The 20276-nt window shown below is 37.8% G+C and overlaps 2 protein-coding genes across 2 annotated transcripts; one reads left to right on the top strand and one right to left on the bottom strand.

The window, feature by feature from the left end:
- Positions 1-301: 301 nt before the first annotated feature.
- LOC124632334 (mediator of RNA polymerase II transcription subunit 7) lies at positions 302-2544 on the top strand. Its single transcript, XM_047167133.1, has 4 exons — positions 302-714; positions 789-1057; positions 1592-1901; positions 1946-2544. Exons 1-3 carry the CDS (start codon positions 526-528, stop codon positions 1794-1796), a joined length of 663 nt encoding a protein of 220 aa, XP_047023089.1. The 5' UTR covers positions 302-525; the 3' UTR covers positions 1797-1901; positions 1946-2544.
- On the bottom strand, positions 2540-7667 carry LOC124632332 (apoptosis inhibitor 5). Its single transcript, XM_047167132.1, has 8 exons — positions 7430-7667; positions 7175-7336; positions 6605-6949; positions 6291-6494; positions 5985-6179; positions 5547-5807; positions 5296-5460; positions 2540-3650 (listed from the first exon to the last, which is right to left on the bottom strand). Exons 1-8 carry the CDS (start codon positions 7502-7504, stop codon positions 3360-3362), a joined length of 1698 nt encoding a protein of 565 aa, XP_047023088.1. The 5' UTR covers positions 7505-7667; the 3' UTR covers positions 2540-3359.
- Between the last annotated feature and the right edge of the window lie 12609 nt (positions 7668-20276).

The following is a 20276-nucleotide window of genomic DNA, read 5'->3' as shown; positions in this document are numbered from 1 at the left end:
AAAGTGTAATCGTCGGTTTTTTGTCACCATTTCATTAAAGTTTCCTCAAAAGGTCTTTAGTGTATTGCTTTCGGTCTCACGTGGCCTACCAAAAATCTTGGACTCTCTAGTCCCGTCTCGTTTTAATTTATTGCACAATCTCAAGTATAACCCTACTACAGTGACGATGAATATTGCGAAATTTAATTGATCGTCTAGGAAGCCCGTAACTGTATTGTGCTTGTTGCTGTTTTAAATGTCATCTCCAAATTGTCTATGTCAATGTCAGATAGATTGATTAAAATGTTAAAATGTCATTATTGTATGATTGATTTGTATGTTGTGTCTTGCTTGAGTTGAGTTTGAGAAACAGAATCGACAAGAAATACACAGTATAATAAAAAACAATACATACATCAAACATTATCTTATTCCAAATAAAAGATTTTATGCCTGTGTGTTGTTCATAGTAACAAATCGCATATAACTAGTTTATAACAGTAGTCACTACGCCTTTGTAATAACTTTGGTTTCCAAATTGAAATCATGTCTTCCGAAACAGCGCAAGTTAGTTCATTGCCATTGCCGCCCATGCAGTATATAAACTTCTATACTGATGAGAATGTGCGAAGAAATAGAGCTCCTTTACCACCGCGCCCTATTCATGATTCGTATTCCATGTTTGGACACACTTTCAATGCGGATGACACCATAATTAGGTCACTGGAGAGCCAGGTAATTCATTCTTCTGTTTTACAGAGATAGTCCTTTAACAATACTGCAGTCACACAAGAAATTATATTTTTTAGGGATTTCGGCGATTATATCCTATGCATTTTGAGAGGAGGAGAGAACTGAAGAAGTTGAATCACTCACTACTTGTTAACTTTCTGGATCTATTAGACTTGTTGGTACATTGTCCTGATTCTCCTAAAAGGGCTGAAAAGGTTGAAGATCTCAGTTTGCTTTTCATACACATACATCATTTGCTAAATGAATTTAGACCTCACCAAGCAAGAGAAACCTTGAGAGTGATGATGGAACTACAGAAACGTCAACGTGTTGAAACTGCGACAAGGTATTGTTATAATGGATGTTTTATTTGGGTTTGAACAGAGATTAAAAACAATGTCAGACGTCCATAGTAACTTAGGCTCAATAAAAATATTTCATGTACTGTGAAAATTCTTACAGTTTTTTGTGTAGTTTAATGTCAGGAACTTTTCTATGTTTTCCACTTTTGCATTGAACTTCTCAAAATCAAATTATTCCAAATTATTAAAGAAAAACCTGAACTCGATAAACAAGATAATTACTTATTGACATGATATTTTTTTTTGGAAAAGTTCTAGATAACAATTAAATATTTTATAAGAAGTTAGTATTTTATATGTAAATTGTTGTAGTAAAGAACTTTGTGTCCGTGAGAATTTAGTTTTAAAAGTTGATTGGGTGGGCCAAAACCTGACATTGTTCTTTGCAACCTGCTCTTGTAATTTTGTATCTAGATGTTATGAAGAAAAATGAATAGTAATGCATCAATAAATTACTGCCACAACTTACATGATAATTATAAATCAATCACCTATTAAAGCAATTATCTTCCTTTCAGGTTCAAAAAACACTTGGATAAAGTGCAAGATATATTACAAAGTGCTCTACAAAGTCTACCAGATCAGAATGAAATAGAATCCAATTTTAAGGTGCCTGTAGAGATATTGGAACACATGGATTGTAACACCAATGATGTGTCTAATCAAGATCCATGTTATGAACTGGATCGCATCATGTGTAATGTGGTGGACAATATGAGATAAGACATCTATTTTCCTTTTATATACTAGAATTAATTTTGTATTATTTCATAAACTTTTAGCTTCAATCTTGCTTATATCCCAGGTAACTGTGATTGTTAAGGAATACAATGTATTCCTTAACAATCACAGTTACCTGGCCCAACTTATGTCATAAGTTGGGCTACTCATTTTCAAACAAATTTCTTTTGCCATGGTATCACCTGGATGGTATTCCAATCAAAGATTTTTTTATTTTCGATATAAAGCTACCAGAAAACTACTTGCCAATTCTTTCCTGCCTGTTTAATTAACAAGGCAAGATATTGTAACATACAAATTCACTAAGGTGACTTGGCCAACTGGTGTGGCTATTTCAAATAGGGAACCTGATTATGTTTCAAAAGGAATTTTTTTCTTCATAAATCAAGAAATTGAAATAAATGGTAAATAATAAAAGTTTATGAATCTCAAGCTCATGTATTAATTTTATAAGTGTATCAGCTTCTATATAATCTTCTCAAAAGGTCTACTCCATATATTTGATATCCAAACAAGGTATGAATGTGGTCTTTACAAGTACTTATCTTGGACTTCAATGACTGAATAGAGGCGAAGGAAAACATCTTGAGAAATAGACCACAGCCTTGCAGTGAGACCGATGATGTTGGATATTATGCATCTGGTTGATATATTGATAAGTTGATATGAACTGATGTGTAAATTACATGTAGGATTAATTTTGTTTTTGAAATAAAAGAAAATCATTATATTAAAATGTTTTAATCCTGTTGTGAATTCCAAAGTATTCTGTAATTTAAAAACCATTGCAGGAGTCTTCTGTCATCATACTCTTTTCAACAAATACCTGGAAGAGTCAATAAAACGAACCTATGGAGAAATGTAGCGTTGTTTCCAGTAGCTGGTGGGATCTGTATGTAGAAAACTTATGACTACTAGCTACTTACAGTTCAACAGCATTTCCACACAATGCCAGCGTGATGAAGATTCCTGACTTATTCTAATTTTGTTTATATTCTAATACTTACAAAGTGGTGATACATCTTATCCTACTCAGTTGTCAGTTGCTCTAGGGACTAGTAAATAAATATAATTCAAATGGGCTACTTACCATGGTGCACCAGAACTACTCGAAATTGGTACTGAAACTATGGAACAACTGCATTCAATTGTTGTTGACGACGTACCATCTATTGCCCTTAACGAAAAAAAACTATGCAACCAAATAAAATTCCTCTAAAAAAAATTGTGTAGATGAAAATCAGCCCATAAGTCAACTACAACGTCACCTACTCAAAATAATATTTTTGTGATATCTTTGCAGCAGATAAAAAGGAATTGGTGAAACTAATCAACTTGCCTAATCAATACAGACATATCCAAGAAACAAAATATATCATGTGCAGCTGCACTGCATATCCCTTATTCTATCTGATAAACAAGCAGATGGAATTGGATTTGATTTCCCAATGCCTCACATAGAGTGTCATCAGGAGAAAATATGTTCTATATAATTTGAATTGAAATCATTGTCATTATTGGTGCATTTTTGGGAAACTTCGAAAATTAGTAGTTATTCCGCCTCCGGAATGGAGCTCCATTGTTTCTGAAGTCACGTCTACCATAGCCCCCTCGTCCTCCCCTCCCTCCCGAATTATTCCCAGAGAACCTTGCATTATTATTTAGTCGTGAGCTGTATTTGCCTGATGGCGGCGTATACATTTTTATATTCCTATCTCCACTTCGTGACCTTTTCTCAGGAGATTCTTTCTCATTTTCATTATCAAACGTAATGGGGCGGTGTCGTTTTTGTACCGGCGATTGCTTTGTATCATCAGGATCTGCAGTGTGTTTCTCCTAAAAACAAATTTATAAGGGATATTATAAATTGCATATCAAATAAATAATCGCCTATCAATAAATACTCATCATTTATATTATTTTTTACATCAAATAACTTACTTCACTACAAATAAACTAAATGTTTAACAAAACTCAAACTGCAGATAATTCGAAATTATACATCAATATGACATTACTTTTTCCTTATAATGCAATACAGTTAAATTTATTCTTGTACAAAAATACTACATACAAGCATTAAATACTGACTGCATAGCAAATTTTCCATATTTCATAGCAAAATAACTACCCCAGTCGCATATTAACCAGTAAGTACAACAAAACCTGTTCATCATATTTGTCTTAATTTTCAAGAAGCCATGCTCGGCAAATTTAATGATTATTATAACAAAAAAATCCTGTTACATTGCATTATTTCTAAAAGCAGAACAAATTAACTGAAATTTCATTTAGCGTACTGTGAAGATGGTAGAATTTTATTTGTATTCAATTTATTTTGCAAATTGCCATTTATAACCTTCAATTAAAAAACATTGTTTTAAAAATTGAAGCTAGTAACTAAAACGAATCGCTGCAAAACCGACTCCACGTAGTCTTGTTTGCCCTACCCCTAGAGTGCAATTCAAAACCGCGTAGGCGCGGAGGGGCGAGGCGGCCTGCGAGCTGAGGCGCAGGTAGGTTTAACGCTCGCCGACGCGGTTGAGGCTGGCCGGCTCAGCCGGCCAGTAAGCCGAAACTGCGGTGGTGAGCGTGAAAACCATCTGCGACGATAAGCTCGCATGGGACCGCCGGAGCCACGAAGCGCCGGAGCCGTGACAGAAGCCATGCTTGCTGCATGTTGCATGCTTACTTCCATGTTGCATGCCTGCTTACATGCTGCATGCTTCTTACAGGAAAATAAAAATTCCAAAACTATGCCAAAAGATGATTCTGACTATAAACATTCTGAAATATGATAGTTCTGCCTTTAATGACTACTTATATTATGAAATGTATGCCAAAAGGAAGTACTGACAATGACTAAAAATGCACCTGCCCCATTTTTTTTAAGAACTATATGTGCAAGCGTATCATCGGACTTGCGATCCGACTCAAGTACGTGGCACCACCTGTAGAAGCTAAAAATGTGCCTATTGGGCAAAAAATGTAATAAATTACTGGCTTTAATAATTCAATAAATTACAATTTTGTATTTAATTTTATATTTTTTTGCTGATCTCATTATGTGGTAATTAATAAATAATAAGATGACTGTGACTAAAATGCTGTTTTATTCAGAAAAACTGCTGTAAATAATATAAAAATAGAAGCTATATTTAAAAGAAAAAGAGTTAACATGTATAATGTGCATTAAGATTATTAGCTGTGCATTGATGAAAAAGCTTTTGCTTTAGGAAAAATCGCTGTACGCTGCGAAAATAAATTGTAGTGTGTTTAGTGATATTTTGAGTTGAATATTTTGCTGTGCAATCAGTAATTTTGATGGGAATTCGGAATCTTATTGCATAGAAAAAGGATATTTTTTGATTTGCGTTTAAATACTACCCAATTTATAATATTAAAATAATGCTTATTTTAGAAAAGGAAAATTACAGATACAGCACTATCTTATACATATACATTAATAATTAATATTTACCTCTTTTTCAGATTTCTTGGATTGGAATGACAGTTGAACTTTGCTCTTGAAGCTGGGTGGAGTGCGAAACAAATCTCTTATAAGTGTATTGATATTAGAAGTTGTCTTCAGAGCAGCAATTTTTAACTTGTTTTCTTCTGAATTAGCGTCTTCACCTTTTTGGCTCTACAAAATAATATTAGTTTAGTTAGTCTAGTGAGAAATTTCAGGATATTTGGCAAAATAATATTCAGTGTATTTGTAAAACATACTTGTGTAACCTCCTTTAATTTTTTTATGTACCCTTGTGTAAGACGGGCAGTATATTGTAGTCGGAGCCGTAAGGCTTTCAGTTTAGTGGCATCTGAAACCAGTGCATCAGGTGCCTTGCGACACAGTGAGTGTAGGGCAAACAGTGCACACTCAACATGAGAAAATTGAAGTGATGGTGTGGTCTTTGAGTCTTCTATTTTCTCTTCAGATTTTTCACCTTCAGTTCCTTCAGGCTCAATTGGTGCTTCTGGCAAATATTTCTGTAAACCAAATTGTATTTTTTTAGGTAGGTACCTTTAACTTTATTTTAAATTCATTTAAAAATAAAAATTATACCTCTTATTAGAGGTATAATTCTTGTATTATTCTTTATTAAGTGTTTGTTTTAACATATGTACAATTTTTCTTATAACATTAGAGATCATAATTTGACTTACCATTAGCAAACCATACACTGCATCTATTTTTTGCTGTGGATTCTCAAGTTCTCCACAATGCTCTGTTATCTCAGCAAATATTTTCAACAGCTCCAGTTTAGTGTCTGTACCACCTTCTGGTGTTGTTATGCTGTTCCATCCTTGAAGTACATGGTCGCAGAAGAAGTTGACAAACTGGGTGGAGTCTACGAGAGCCTAGAGAAAAAAAATGGCTTTATTTAATATTATGCCAGAAAAGGTTCATGTTTTCCCTTATAAAAAATGTTTGTATTTCAAATTGCATAAATGAGAATTACTAAAACTTACGGAGAACAAAGGCAATGCATGCTGGGAACAATGTATAACTCTGTCCACATATTCAGGGTCCTCTGGATGCCAGTCATCAGGTGAAAAAGCAAGAGCAGCTACAATTTGTACCAGTTCCTTTTTACCAGCTGGAGTCTTTCCCAACTTGGACCAGGTTAACAATTCCATTATGTGCTCAAATTCTTCAGCAACAACATCTTGGAGCTAAAACAGATATAATTATGTTAGATGTTAGTTGGTCAGATTTCACATTGTGCACAAGTGCCATGGTCAAATCAAAGGTAAATAAGATTGATGTCTATGATTTAACTTACTTCCAAGAGCTTCTTGCATTCAGCAATAATCAATTCTTCAGCATCTTTAGTAATGACTTCTCTGCCAAGTTGTTTCACTTTAGTTGCAAGAAACTTGATACATCTCTCTCTAACAATTTCATTTGTGACTTCACTATCAGCATTTTGGTGTATTTGGGAAAACATTCCAGTGAGTGCACCTTTAGGATCTATCTTCAGAATGGTTAGCAATGAGTTTGAGACCACGTTTATTTCAGTAGTGTCATCAGATTGCAGTAGTTGTGCTAAAATGTCTGCAATTCTTTGAGTGTGTTCTTTATGATCCTTGCACAATGTTGGCAGATCCTTGATAGCCTGTTTACGGATCTGTAAGAGATTAACAAATCCTTAGCGCATTTATATGGAAATGAGTTGTGATGGCAGGCATGCACTGTGTAGCACTGCTTTTGAAGATCATGTTATACAATTGGATAGATATAAAAGACTATACATATAAGACACTGGTACTCAAATACATCTGGTTAGTCTGGAAGCAGATCCCAACATATTTGGAAAAAGGCAGTTGATGAATAGAATATACAAAATACTTACAGCAACATCATCATCCTCGCACAAATCGAATTGAGCCTCAATGGCTTGGTCGGCCAAAGTAGGAAAGCTGTTGAAAAATTTCGCAATGAACTGTGACGCTAAACGTTTTTCCTTGTCAGATCCCTTGACTGCTGCTAATATTTCCAAGTATTCTTTCTCATGCTAAAATGATACACAAAATTACGTTGAATATAGTTGTGGATTGTAAGTAAAGGGAACATTTATATTGTGAAATTAAAGGGCGTTTTAGGTTACCTTAGAAATGTCATCTTTAGCGTCGGCTAATATACCATAATTTTGGTACAGTTTTTCAATATTGTCCGCCGACATGTTTAATGTCTAAATACCGAACTTTACAAACTATGCTCAAGAAATAATTTTCAACTAGTATCGCCCTGGATTAACTGAAATATAACGTAAATCACATCACACGAGATGAAATCACGAAACACCGCCGCCACCGCGTACCAAACGAAACCACAGATAATTGAATATTTACATAGACAACAGTTTATTGCCGAGTGGCACCACAGATGATTAAACACAAATTAAAAAAAAAAGTTTTCTTTTCGAGTTATCGAGTTGCTGGCTAGATAGCACTATTCTTGGTACAGTTATCGGCACGGATATCGAGCCATGACCTTCATCTGCGCAGAAGCGATTTACTGCCTTATTGCCTTATGCGTACGGGTGCGCAAAGCGATCCCCACTTCCGCCGAGAGCCCAATATCCGTGCCGGTATCTGTAAGTTACTGCAAGGAAAAAAGCGTCATATCTTATCAACGTCATATCATTTGAGGTGTAAACAATTTACAAAAATAAGGTTTAAAAATGAAATAAAAGGAGAAATTATACGTCTCAAGAGATTTTGAAATCAATTTTGCAGAAATCTGTGTCGTTATTGATGCGTTATTGAACCATGCCACAGATTATACAAATTAGAACAAATCAACTCGGTTTACGTCAGCGCCCACTGCTCAACGTCCCTTTCTCGTGTACGAACTACAGGCGAAATGCTTTCTTTGCTAGGAGCACGGCAAGCTTCAACAAACTACCCCTTGAGTTGAACATTGATCTTTATTGTACATCCGCTAGTACGACAAGGCGGATTTTAGCAAAACAATTTTTTGAAAACTGATTTCTTTCTTTTTTTTATCAACTAAGTATCGTTATCGCACGAACTGTAGTGTTATTATTGTAATTATCTAAAATCATTATCTATACATAGTTTAATAATGTAAAATCGTCATAGGTTATACGTCTAATTAACATAATAACATGTATATGTGGAGGCTTGTTATTAGCAATGTTTAGTTTTAATTTTTTTTTATACTCATAGTTTGTAATTAGTCTGTAAGCCTTCTTTAAAATTAATTAAAAAAAAATATATATATATACAGAGCAGTGCAATTTTTTTTAGCCTTGGCATTTTGGCAAAGGCCCAGTAACGGAGTAAGTAATTATGCTATCTAACGAATTCTTGGAAAACATATTTTTTTATTCTAAAAAGAAAACCCATCATTACTAATAAGTACCTCAAAGTTCAAGATCCTTGTATTAGATATAATATTCCTTGTAAAAGAAGAGTTCGGCCGAAATGGACCGAATATTACCCTCCAGCCTCCCCTCACACTCCACATTAGGCATTGGTTCCAAACATAGAGCAAAGTAATTGCAGATGACGTAGTAATTTCGTCGATTCGATTTATAAATTATGATTAGAGCGTGTGCATAGACATAATATTAGTAAACAGGACTGCGCATATAAACCCAAAAAACGAGCCGAGTGAAACAGTTAGTACGGAGGCTGTCTGTCCCTTTCTAATAGGGTGACTATGAGATTAAGCTATGTGAGACAAATCCGAATTTGCTAAGATTATTAAACACAGATTAGTATTGAAGTTTTAACTTACGCAGTTTGTGACCTTAAGATACTAATAAAGGCTTTTAATAATTAGCGGAAATTAGCAGTATAAAAGCAGGAAGATTCGAAGTGAAGACTGTTTTTTTTGTATTTCTACTTCATATATAGACTGCTGAGCCATTTATGTCGCCTTTCTTCATTTTTTGGGAAGCTATAACAATAGTACAACAGTTTTAAAATCCATCACCCATATTTTGACTCGTTACAAGAATTCATGGGCACCCTAGTTGTTTGGTTTACGAAAATGTTATTATTAGCTAACCTGTGGAACGATATATTGCAACCACCATAGGATTCACTTTTGCAAGTAGAAACGCAACACTTTTTCACCATTTTAATAGTTTAAATTGATTTAATACAAAAAAATATAAACAAAATTTTAAATGCTGATTACGCGCCAAGAATGTTCAGGGTTACCGCTAGAAAATAAAAAAAAGCAAAATAAAAATGTATGTTGTTTATGTTTTAATAATAAATACGAATAAATTAATGCGATTGTTATTAATTTGTTGACTTACAATTGTTAAAATAAGATAAAAATATAAGTGATTCAATTGTTTTTGGGAAGACAAAACTTTTGATCACAACATTTTTTTATGCTGGCAATGTGTTAGAAAGAGACAAACAGCCTCCGTTCGAACTATCCCTCTCGGCTCGGATTTGCCTCTGTGTATTATGCAACCAATTTAGTACCTTATTGCGTTAGAATAGAGTTCATTTTCGTAAATATATATTTTGAGCGTGCGCAATCTTGTTTAGTAATATTATATCTATGAGCGTGTGATGATAAAAAAAAGCAAAATTGACTTTTATTCACCACTAGCTTCTGCCCGCCACTTCGTACGCGGATCCTGTCTCTATGCCAGCGACTGCGGGGTCAGCAAAATCAAAGATCTGAATCGTCTGATGTTGAATTTTAAGGACCCGTTGACTTGAAAACAACGGAATACGCATAAACATTAGAAACGTTCCATATATTTAATGTTAGTACTTTAACGGCAAAAGCACAGCAGACTAAATAAAATGCTGAGAACTGAACCGCAATAGACGTGACCACAGGGATAAAAGTAGTGATTCTAATTAGTCCGCATTTAAGTTGTGTGTGGCAAAACTATTACACGTATTGAGTATTACGTAAAAAACATTAAATATTACTGAGATGACAAAGTCGTGGTGACTTAGTGGGTAGAGAACCAATCTCTCAAGTATGAGAGTGCATCTTTGATTCCAGGTCTGGCAAGTACCTGAAAATGCAACTCTTCTAAGTTCGTATGTACTTTCCACGTATATTTTGGATACCAATGACCGTTATTTGGAGGGGATGTTAAACTGCTGTAGGTTCCGGCTGTCATTGAACATTCTTGGCAGTCGTTATGGGTAGTCAGAAGCCAATAAGTCTGACTGGTGTTGGGTTGAGCGGGTAACCGGGTTGTGGAGGTCAGATAGGCAGTCGCTCCTTGTAAAACACTGGTACTCAGTTGCATCGTGACTGGAAGTCGACCCTAACATAATTGGGACAAAGGCTCTTGTGATAATAACGACAATAATAATGAGATATAAGCACCGCGGGACATCTGAGGCTGATGACGGGGAGAAGCGACCCCGCGGGGCTATATATACTGAGTTCTCGAGGGAGAGTACACTGTCCCCCATCTCCGGCCGGTCGGAGTGAATCATGACGGGGGTAGGTCTCACGCCTCTGGCTTGGTTTGGCCGTCCAGAGTGGAGTCGCTAGAGCAGGGTTAGTAGCCCTGCTCGGAGGGAAGGTGCCTCGTGGTAAGTGACCCACTGGGAGCGCGTAATCTGCGTTTAAAGTCCGCCGAGGTATCCTCACACTTCAGCCGCTCATGTCCCTGTTGCCCTCTTGTTGCTATTCAGTGACTGATTCCCGGGGGCCCAGTAAGTGAGCTGGCGAGTCTCCACCTGCCATTTTTACATGTAGGTATCTAATACATACGGGATAACCACACACCTGGATACCGGGTGAGGCTACGGGGGCCTTGGGGTCAAATAACCCCTAAAAGAACCGATACAGAAGGCAACGGGAAACCACTGTATTAAAAATCCCAAGAGAATCATGGAAATGTCAGGAAACGAGATTGTGTTGCCTAGTGATCCGCGTAGCGACCGGCGCCATGACTTGTCCGGGAAGCATGGTGTGAAATCGGCTACCGGCCAGGCTGGTGCAGGCAACCAGGCACCCCCTGGAAACAATGATACTGGAAGGCCAAAAATAAAACTGCGCAACAAGTTCCGTGTCGGTACCTGGAATGTCCGAGGCCTCCTAGCTGCAGGCAAACTTCGAATTCTTGAAGCGGAACTAGAGCGGTGCAACTCCACTATTACCGGATTAAGCGAAACCCACTGGAAGAACAGCGGTCACTTTGACACCGAGAAACACACCATTTATTTCTCCGGTAATGAGAATAGCAGCTTCGCTGGAGTGGCTATAGCGATACCGAAAGTGTGGAACGGTTCTGTTTTGGGCTATGATCCCATAAGTGAAAGGATAATGGCGATAAAGCTGAGCGCATCACCGACTCCGATTAACATTGTCCAGGTCTATGCACCTACTTCCGCCGCCAGTGACGGTACTGTTGAGGATTTTTATGCGCAGCTGGAAACTTGCATCGCTAAAGTACCAAATAGGGAACTACTGATAGTGCTTGGTGACTTCAATGCGAAGGTGGGCAGTACTAAGGCGGATATTAATCTACGTAATATAGTTGGAGAGTACGGGTTAGGAGTGCGGAACGAAAGAGGCGAACGCCTGATACAGTTCGCGGCTGATAATAACCTGACTATTATGAACACAGTCTTCAAACATCACTTTAGACGACTGTATACGTGGACTAGTCCAGACGGCAACTACCGTAATCAGATCGATTACATCATGATCCGATCAAGATGGCGAAGCTCAATATCTAATGCGCACACATTGCCGGGAGCAGACTGTCTCTCAGACCATCAGCTGTTAGTGTCTACCCTGAAGATGAAGTTGCAAAACACAGTAGCCAAAAGAACTAAACAGCGTTTGCAAATACTGGACAAAGAGGCTTTTGCTAAAACACTCCAAGATGGACAGCACATGTGGATGACCGATAAGGAGAACAAAACACCAGATTCTCTGTGGCAGTCTGCCAAAGACTACATTAAAAATTCTGTGCAAAAGTCCCAACCGAAACCAGTTTGTGATAAGCGACAACACTGGATGTCCGAAGATACGTGGAGATTGGTCAACCGACGACGTGATGCAAAAGCCAACGGTGCCAGCATACAAGAACTAAATGACTTGGGTTCCGAGATTCAAGCTGCATGTCGCAGAGACCGAAACTCAGAGCTTAAAAACATATGCACTGAGCTGGAAAGACACTCGCAAAAGTTTGAAACCAAGGACTTGCATATGAAAATAAAAGTCATCACGCGCCAATTTAAAGCCAAAACTTGGGCGGTGGAGAATAGTGCTGGTGAGTCTGTTACCGACATCAAACTGATTGTGAAAGTATGGGAGGACTACTGTAAGTCCCTTTTCACCGACAGTCCCAATGCAACAGACGCTACAATCAGTTATCCATCACAACGGGAACCCTGCATATTGAGAGAAGAGGTAGCCGCCGCCATTAAACATCTGAAGCGCGGTAAGGCAGTCGGCGTTGATGAAATACCCATTGAAGTAATCAGGGACATGGGCGATATCGGTGTGGATATCATGCATATCATCTGCACAAAAATTTGGGACACTGGAGAATGGCCAAGAGATTGGTCAAAGTCAGTCTTCATACCACTCCACAAGAAAGGATCGACGAAAAAGTGTAACAACTACCGCTTGATCTCCCTAATATCTCACGGAAGCAAGATACTGCTACATATCCTGAACACAAGGCTGCAGGCATTCCTGAACAGAGAAATTGCTCAGGAACAAGCTGGTTTCGTGAAAGGAAGAGGTACACGCGAGCAAATTCTCATCTTGAGACAGATAATTGAAAAGAGTAGAGAGTTTAATAAACCCCTGTTTCTTTGCTTTGTCGACTTTCGCAAAGCATTTGATACAGTCAAGTGGAGTAAACTCTGGAATATACTCCTAGAAATGGGTGTACCGCAACATCTAGTGTATCTCATCAGACGATTGTACGAAGACGGCACAGCAGCAGTCCAGGTAGATGGGGTTGACTCAGCCAATTTCAAGACGCAGGCGGGTGTTCGGCAGGGATGCATTCTCTCCCCGTTGTTGTTCAATATATACACAGAATATATCATGCGCAAAGTGCTGGATCAGTGGGATAAAGGGATATCTTTGGGGGGTCGCATGATTTCAAATCTCAGGTACGCTGACGACACTACTCTTCTCGCTCCCTCACTACCTGATATAGAAAACCTTCTCCAACTTCTAGAGTGTACCAGTCTTGAGTATGGCTTGGCTATAAACCGCGAGAAAACCAAAATGATGATTGTGGATCGCAAGACCAATAATAGACCGGAGATCCATAACATTGGTAACTGTGCAGTTGTCCAGAGCTACATTTACTTAGGCTCTACCATCAACAACACCGGAAGTTGTGAGGAAGAGATACGAAGGCGATGTGCTGTGACGCGTTCAGCTGTGGAAAAGCTCAAGAAGATCTGGAGAGACAGGCGCATAACTAAAAATACCAAGGTCCGACTGATGCGGTGCTTAGTCTTTCCTATCTTTCTATATGGAGCTGAAACGTGGACTATTCGTCAAAAAGATCGCAGCAGAATAGATGCGTTGGAGATGTGGTGCTGGAGGCGGCTACTGAGAATAAGCTGGACTGAACACCGCACTAATGTATCCATATTAAAAGAGCTTCACATCAAACAAAGACTTTCTTCGATTGTGCAACTAAGAACACTTAAAATGTTTGGCCATATCATCCGCAATGAAGACTCAATGGAACGATTAGTTGTGCAAGGGAGAATAGAAGGACAGCGTTCTCGTGGACGATCGCCAACCAGATGGACAGACCTCATAAAATAAGTAACATCAAGCTCAATTGTGGAGTGCGCACGGAACGCCACCAGCAGGGAGAAGTGGAGAGAAATCGCAAGGGCAGCCGCCAGAGACAATCCATGATCACGACCACTCTGCCAAGAGTGTCCGATTAAGAAGAAGAAGATCTAATACATTGTCATCAGCAGGTGCCATAGTTCCCGTAGTTTCCCCATTCGTAGTCCATTAGCATCCCATCACAATAGCCCAAGTAGTTTTTATCCACAGTTAGCAATAGTATAGCACAGAACCGGGGATTGTCTTTTTTTTAATGACGTCCACTGGGGATTGTCCTTGGGTTCATTTTTACAGTGCTTTATACACTGTATAATCTGGATAATCGTCGGTTTTGTGTCACCATTTCATTAAAGTTGTCTCAAAAGGGCTTCAGCGTGTTGGCTTCAGCCCCACGTTTGCCTCCCAAAAATGCGGAACTCTGTAGTCCCGAGGTCTGGAAGAGACATACAAAATAATAATGAGATATAACGCAACAAATTCGGAGAGTAGGGGCTCGTGACGCCACATCTAGGTATGTAAAATTTGTACTAAGCAGTAACTTAACACAAAATTCAAGCGTGTTATATCTTCGTTATTATTTGTTTGTGAGAATTTATTTATTGATTTGTTTGATTTACACGACTTCAAAAGTCAGTTACATAAATCAGAGAAGTTTACAAAGGAAACTTAAAAATAAAGAAAATTGAGAAAAAAAAATTACAAACAACATAAAACTTTACAATAACCAAGTGACAATTAGGTAAATACTATTTAATTCAGAAATTAACATTCCTCGCAAAGAAAACTTAAAATTATAAATATAATAAACATGAAATAAAACTTTAGAATAACCAAGTCACAATTAAATGGTATAGCTTTCGCAAAATTTTAGACACAAAGACATTATGTGGGTAAATTTGTCCTCAAAAAGATCGCAGTCCGGGTGGGCTTCCACGAGCTTATTTATTGTGTTCAACACACGCGGTACGGGAGACGCAGCACGGGCTGCGGTCCGACATGAAGGCACGTCCAGCAGACGATGCTTTCTGCAGCGGAGGTAATTATCCGGTGTGTACAGTCGAACCAGCTCATTATGGATATCAGATGCATCGATCAGACCTTTGCAAATTTTAATCATAACACCTACCTGGTCACATGCTCGCCTCGCTGTCAACATATTATATCCTAAACATCCTAGGAGGAACTTGGTGGGATAGAGGTATGGATAATACCCGAAGGTTCGTCTGTAAAGAAAACGCAAGAATGCTTTTTGCACTTTTTCCAAAAGGAGTGCATACTTTGCTTCATGCGGATTCCATACAGAGGAACTGGCTTCGAGTTTGGTTCGCACAAGTGCGCTGTACAGGAGTTTTATAACATGCTTGCTATTGAAGTCACGAGCGGTGCGGAGTACAAAGCCTAGCCTTTTAAAAGATTCTTTGGCAACCGTGGAGATATGATCATGAAAGGTTAACTTCTGGTCAAATGTGACACCCAGATCCTTCATGGTGGTTGATCTTGTTATTTTATTGCCATTTATTGTGTATTCAAAGTAAATTAGGTGTCGCGTTCGACCAAAAGTCATTACACAGCATTTGGATAAATTAAAATCCATTTTGTTCTGCAATGCCCATTCATTTATGGCATTTATGTCACTTTGCATAGCTTCACAGTCCGACAGCGAGTTAATAGCGCAGTAAAGCTTGAGGTCATCTGCGTAAAGAAGACACTTCGCGAATTTTGTAACAGCTGGTAAGTCGTTGACCATAATCAGGAAAAGTAGAGGCCCGAGAAGGAGAAAAGAAAAAATACGTGTCCATTATTTTAGGATTATCTAAAAGACGGACTAATTACTTTTTTTGATTCACCTTACCTATTTCATAAGATTCATTTCTATACATTTCAAGTCCAGTATTGCTCTTGAAGTTCCACATCAGGTGTTTCAGATCTTTGATGTTTATACGTCAATAGAGAGTGCTTATCAGATTGAACCACTTTTGCTAAAACGTCATATCTTTATATGCTATAGTCTAGCTAAGCTCCTGGAGTTCCACATCAGGTGTTTTACATCTTCAATTTTTATAAGTCAACAGAGAGTGCTTATCAGATATAACAACTTTCGCTAAAACGTCATACCTCTATATGCTATAGTCTAGCTGGGCCCCTGGAGTTCCACATCAGGTGTTTTAGATCTTCAATTTATATAAGTCAATAGAAAGTGCTTATCAAATTGAACAAGTTTGCTAAAACGTCATACCTGTATATGGTACAGAGAAGCTGGGCTTTTGGGGTCCCACATCAGGTGTTCCAGATCTTAAAATTTATTATCTCAGCTGAAAATGCTCATCACATGAAACAATTTTTGCCATGGCACCATTTTTGTATCTCTTATAGTTTTGTTGGTCTGTTGGAGTTCTGCATCAGGTCTTCAAGTTTCGAAGATAATCATAGCCTATATGTTGACCAGGCTTAATACTGATACAACAAAGAAAAAATCATTGAAATCCGTTCAGTAGTTCGGAAGATTAGCGTGTACAAACAAACAGACATATAGACAAACAAACAGATTTTTTTTTTTTGGATTTGTGCTCCATTGCTGTTTCTAAACCCCACCCAATTATTATTTTTTTAATATATTCAATGTACAGACACAGTTTTTTTACAGATTTATTATAATGTATAGATTAGGACAAAGCATGGCCATCTTGATTACTGAGGATTTAAAATCTGCAACTTTGCTCACTAGTAACGTAAATACATACTTAACTATGTTCTGTACATAGGTACTACTTACGACTTATTTGTAATGAAATCAACAACATGCACAGTTTTGAAAATTCAAAATACTAGAAAAGGAAAAAAAAAGAAAATATAACAAGATAAAAGAAAGCAGTTCTTTCAATTCCAACGTTGATAAAAGCTAGGTACCTTCATAATAAAACTGTAAAGGTAATCTTATGAAAATAAAAGTGCAAAAAATATTTATTACCTTCAAATAAGTCCCTACAGGAACAACGTGTGACCCTCGCATTCCTCTTAAACTTAAGGAGAAGATCTACGAGACTGGTCAGACCGGCCGGTCCATAAACGCGATGAATGAAAGACAATTGCTACGGCAGAGATGAGAATGTTAAGAGGAATGTATGATGTTACGGTATAGATAGAGTGAGGAATGAGGAAGTTTAAAAGTGGCACCGGTAGATGCGCAGAAGAGCTATGTGGAAACAGCGACGACCAAGGAAACATCGATTCGGATGGAAGTCGAATTGGCTAGAAAGAACGTTACTTATGAGATGTTAACAGAAAGAAGATTAATAATCTACACTAGATTTTTACGTGTATTTGATACATTGTTATCGGCAGGTGCCGTAGTTCCCGAAGTTTAGACATCACAATAGACCAAGTAGTTTTCATCCATAGTTAGCAATAGTTTAGCACAGAACCGGGGATTGTCCTTGGGTACATTTCTATAGTGTATATGGGATAATACATTCTATATGGGATAATCGTCGGTTTTGTATCACCATTTCGTTAAAGTTGTCTCAAAAGGGCTTCACGTTTGCCTTCTAATCCGGACTCTGTAGTCCCGTGGTTTGGTCGATCTATACTAGTGTCACTATATAATAAAAAGGAATTTTTGTTCGTTTCTTTGTACCTGAAGGCTCCGAAACTACTGAACCAATTGTAAAAAATATTTCACTGTTGGAAAGCTAAACTCTTCCCTAATAACATAGGCTATATATTTTTATCTCGGTCGCGACTTGCGCCATCTATGTCTCTGATTATGGGCTCTTTGCTTGGACATGGACAGCATCGATCACATCTGCGTCAACTTTTCTACAATGTTCTGAAAAAAAAAAAAAACATAGGTAGTCTTTTGTTGTCTTTTGTTAGAAAGTTGGAGTAGACCGATAACTATTGGCCACGGCTGCAGCGGCTATTCCTTCTAAAGAGATCAGCCTGATGTGCAGGACATACTTATGTATGACCTACTTATTATGTACAAGCATTTGGGCGGATACAGGCGCAATCTCTGTTCCTACACTCCTATTGTCGTGGAGATTTTTTTTATATTACCGCCATAGGTACACGTTATGTAAAATTCCAATCTAGAAAGCAAAACAAAAGATGGATAAAATATTGTTTGTTAATCGTTACGTAGATTTTAGTAAATAATTTTCATAAAGCAGCCTGGAGCCGAGAAGTTGGTGATTGGTACCATCCATTACCTACGTAAATGTCGGTAATGCGCCTGATCTCTCTCCGGTCGTGTCGGATTGCCGTCCCATCGGGCTATGAGACTGAAGAAAAAAGCACCTGTGTCTCAGCAAATGCTTGTGTTCGATTAAAAGTCCTGCGCAGTTGGCTAATCTCCTTATAGGAGGAGGATCATGCCGTTAAAAGGGTCTGAGTTACCTACCGGTGGTTAGCGCCCTTGACACAGTAATGGGAGATTACTGTGGGTATAGGTAGGTTACTACATTACTACACATACCTACTGAATCTTTTTAGAAATCTCAAAATGTATCTAAGGCAGTAGTCCCACCGGCAGCGATGAACGAGAAACGAGTAGAACTAGAAACTATAAAAGAGTTGACGATCAGCGGGAAGCGAGTGTTTAGTTTCGATAGTATTGTCGCCGGGCTATGCTTTCAATGCCGCACTGTAAAGAAATGAGCGAGCGAGCATCGCTGAGCGAGTTTATTTTTGAAACCTCGTCGCTCGGCTACAAAACTAGTAAAGCGAGTCATCGCCGGCAGTGTGAACAGCCAGCGAGCAACTATTAATATATGCATCTCTTTCGTTTACACGGAATGTACATTTATTGTGCGCTTCTTGAGAGAGAAAATCGCCGATAGTTAGTCGTTTTTTCGCCGGCAGTGGGACCACTGCCTAATGCACAACACAAATATAATAATAAGAATGCGTTTGCGTAAGCGGTTTTGGTTTTTGTGAAAATACTATTTAGCCTACCTACATCAAAACGTGATCGTCGTCAACTATGATCATGATTCAAAATTGCAACGCAACCAACGCAATGATTTATTCAAAATAAATTTAAAAATATTCAAAAAGTTACACTACAATTTTTTTGTGACTACGAGGCGAAAGTCTGTTGCTACGAAACTGCTACGCGGCTACGACATCGCTCCTATGTTCTATTTCTGCATTTTTCGTGTTATACTATTGTGTTATGTTATAGATTTGGTTGTTTAGATTATTTGTAAATGATGAATCATTGTTTAAATACATTTGGACATTTGCCTATTCTCATTAAATTAATTTTAAAGATATTGAACTTAACTATTTTCTTAATAAGTTATTACTTGCCTAAGACATGCTTCGAAAATGGTAAATGGACATGGATTAACTCTCTAATAGGTACCTACAGCATTCAGGTAATTTTAAGCGGTTCCACATTCACTCGCGCATCCCTATTTATTTGAATACCTATGTACCTGCCATTTTTAACGCACATCTGTTTTTTAAGAAAGATAAGAAAACAATAACCATAATATAACAATCTCCTTTTAGAAGATTTCCGCTGACGCCGCGTCGGTAGGTACATAGGCCTGTGCAGAATTTCTTAGAAAAAATATAAAGCCTTATGTACCTATTGTTAAAAAAAATAACAATAAGTGTAGCTTAAGTAATAAATGCACGTATGGTACCGGTTCCTAAGTTCCTCTACTCATGGTTACCTACTTTGAAAAAGGAATGGTGCCGAAAATCTAATCCTTTGTTTGTTGTTGTAAAGTTCTAAGCTATTCTTTTTAATAAGAACAATGAGTTTACGTGAAATGGATGGGTATTCCGTTTTGAACGGTGCGGTGTTAACACGTTTGCTTTTTAGTGGGTTATCCCAATAATTAATTTTATCTAAGTAAGTATTATACGGTACCTATAACGCAGATGGATTTTACATAGGATAGGACACAATCTAGGTAGATATACCCACTCAATGCCTATTATCGCATTAATTTCTTGGTATTACTTGGTAGACTTTTTTTCACTGAGCTTTGCGCATTTTGCGCACATTAATGGACATATGCATTCGCATAAGATATACCTAATAATTTAAAACTTTGCAGGAATTTCTTGCAGCTTCTTATCAATTAAGTGCATATTTTTTACGAAAGCTACTTCTAAGTGTTAAGTTGAGGTAAGGTTGA

This window comes from Helicoverpa zea, chromosome 8 (genome assembly GCF_022581195.2).
Source record: "Helicoverpa zea isolate HzStark_Cry1AcR chromosome 8, ilHelZeax1.1, whole genome shotgun sequence".
Taxonomy (NCBI): Eukaryota; Metazoa; Arthropoda; class Insecta; order Lepidoptera; family Noctuidae; genus Helicoverpa; species Helicoverpa zea.
This window is presented reverse-complemented; position numbering and strand designations above follow the sequence as displayed.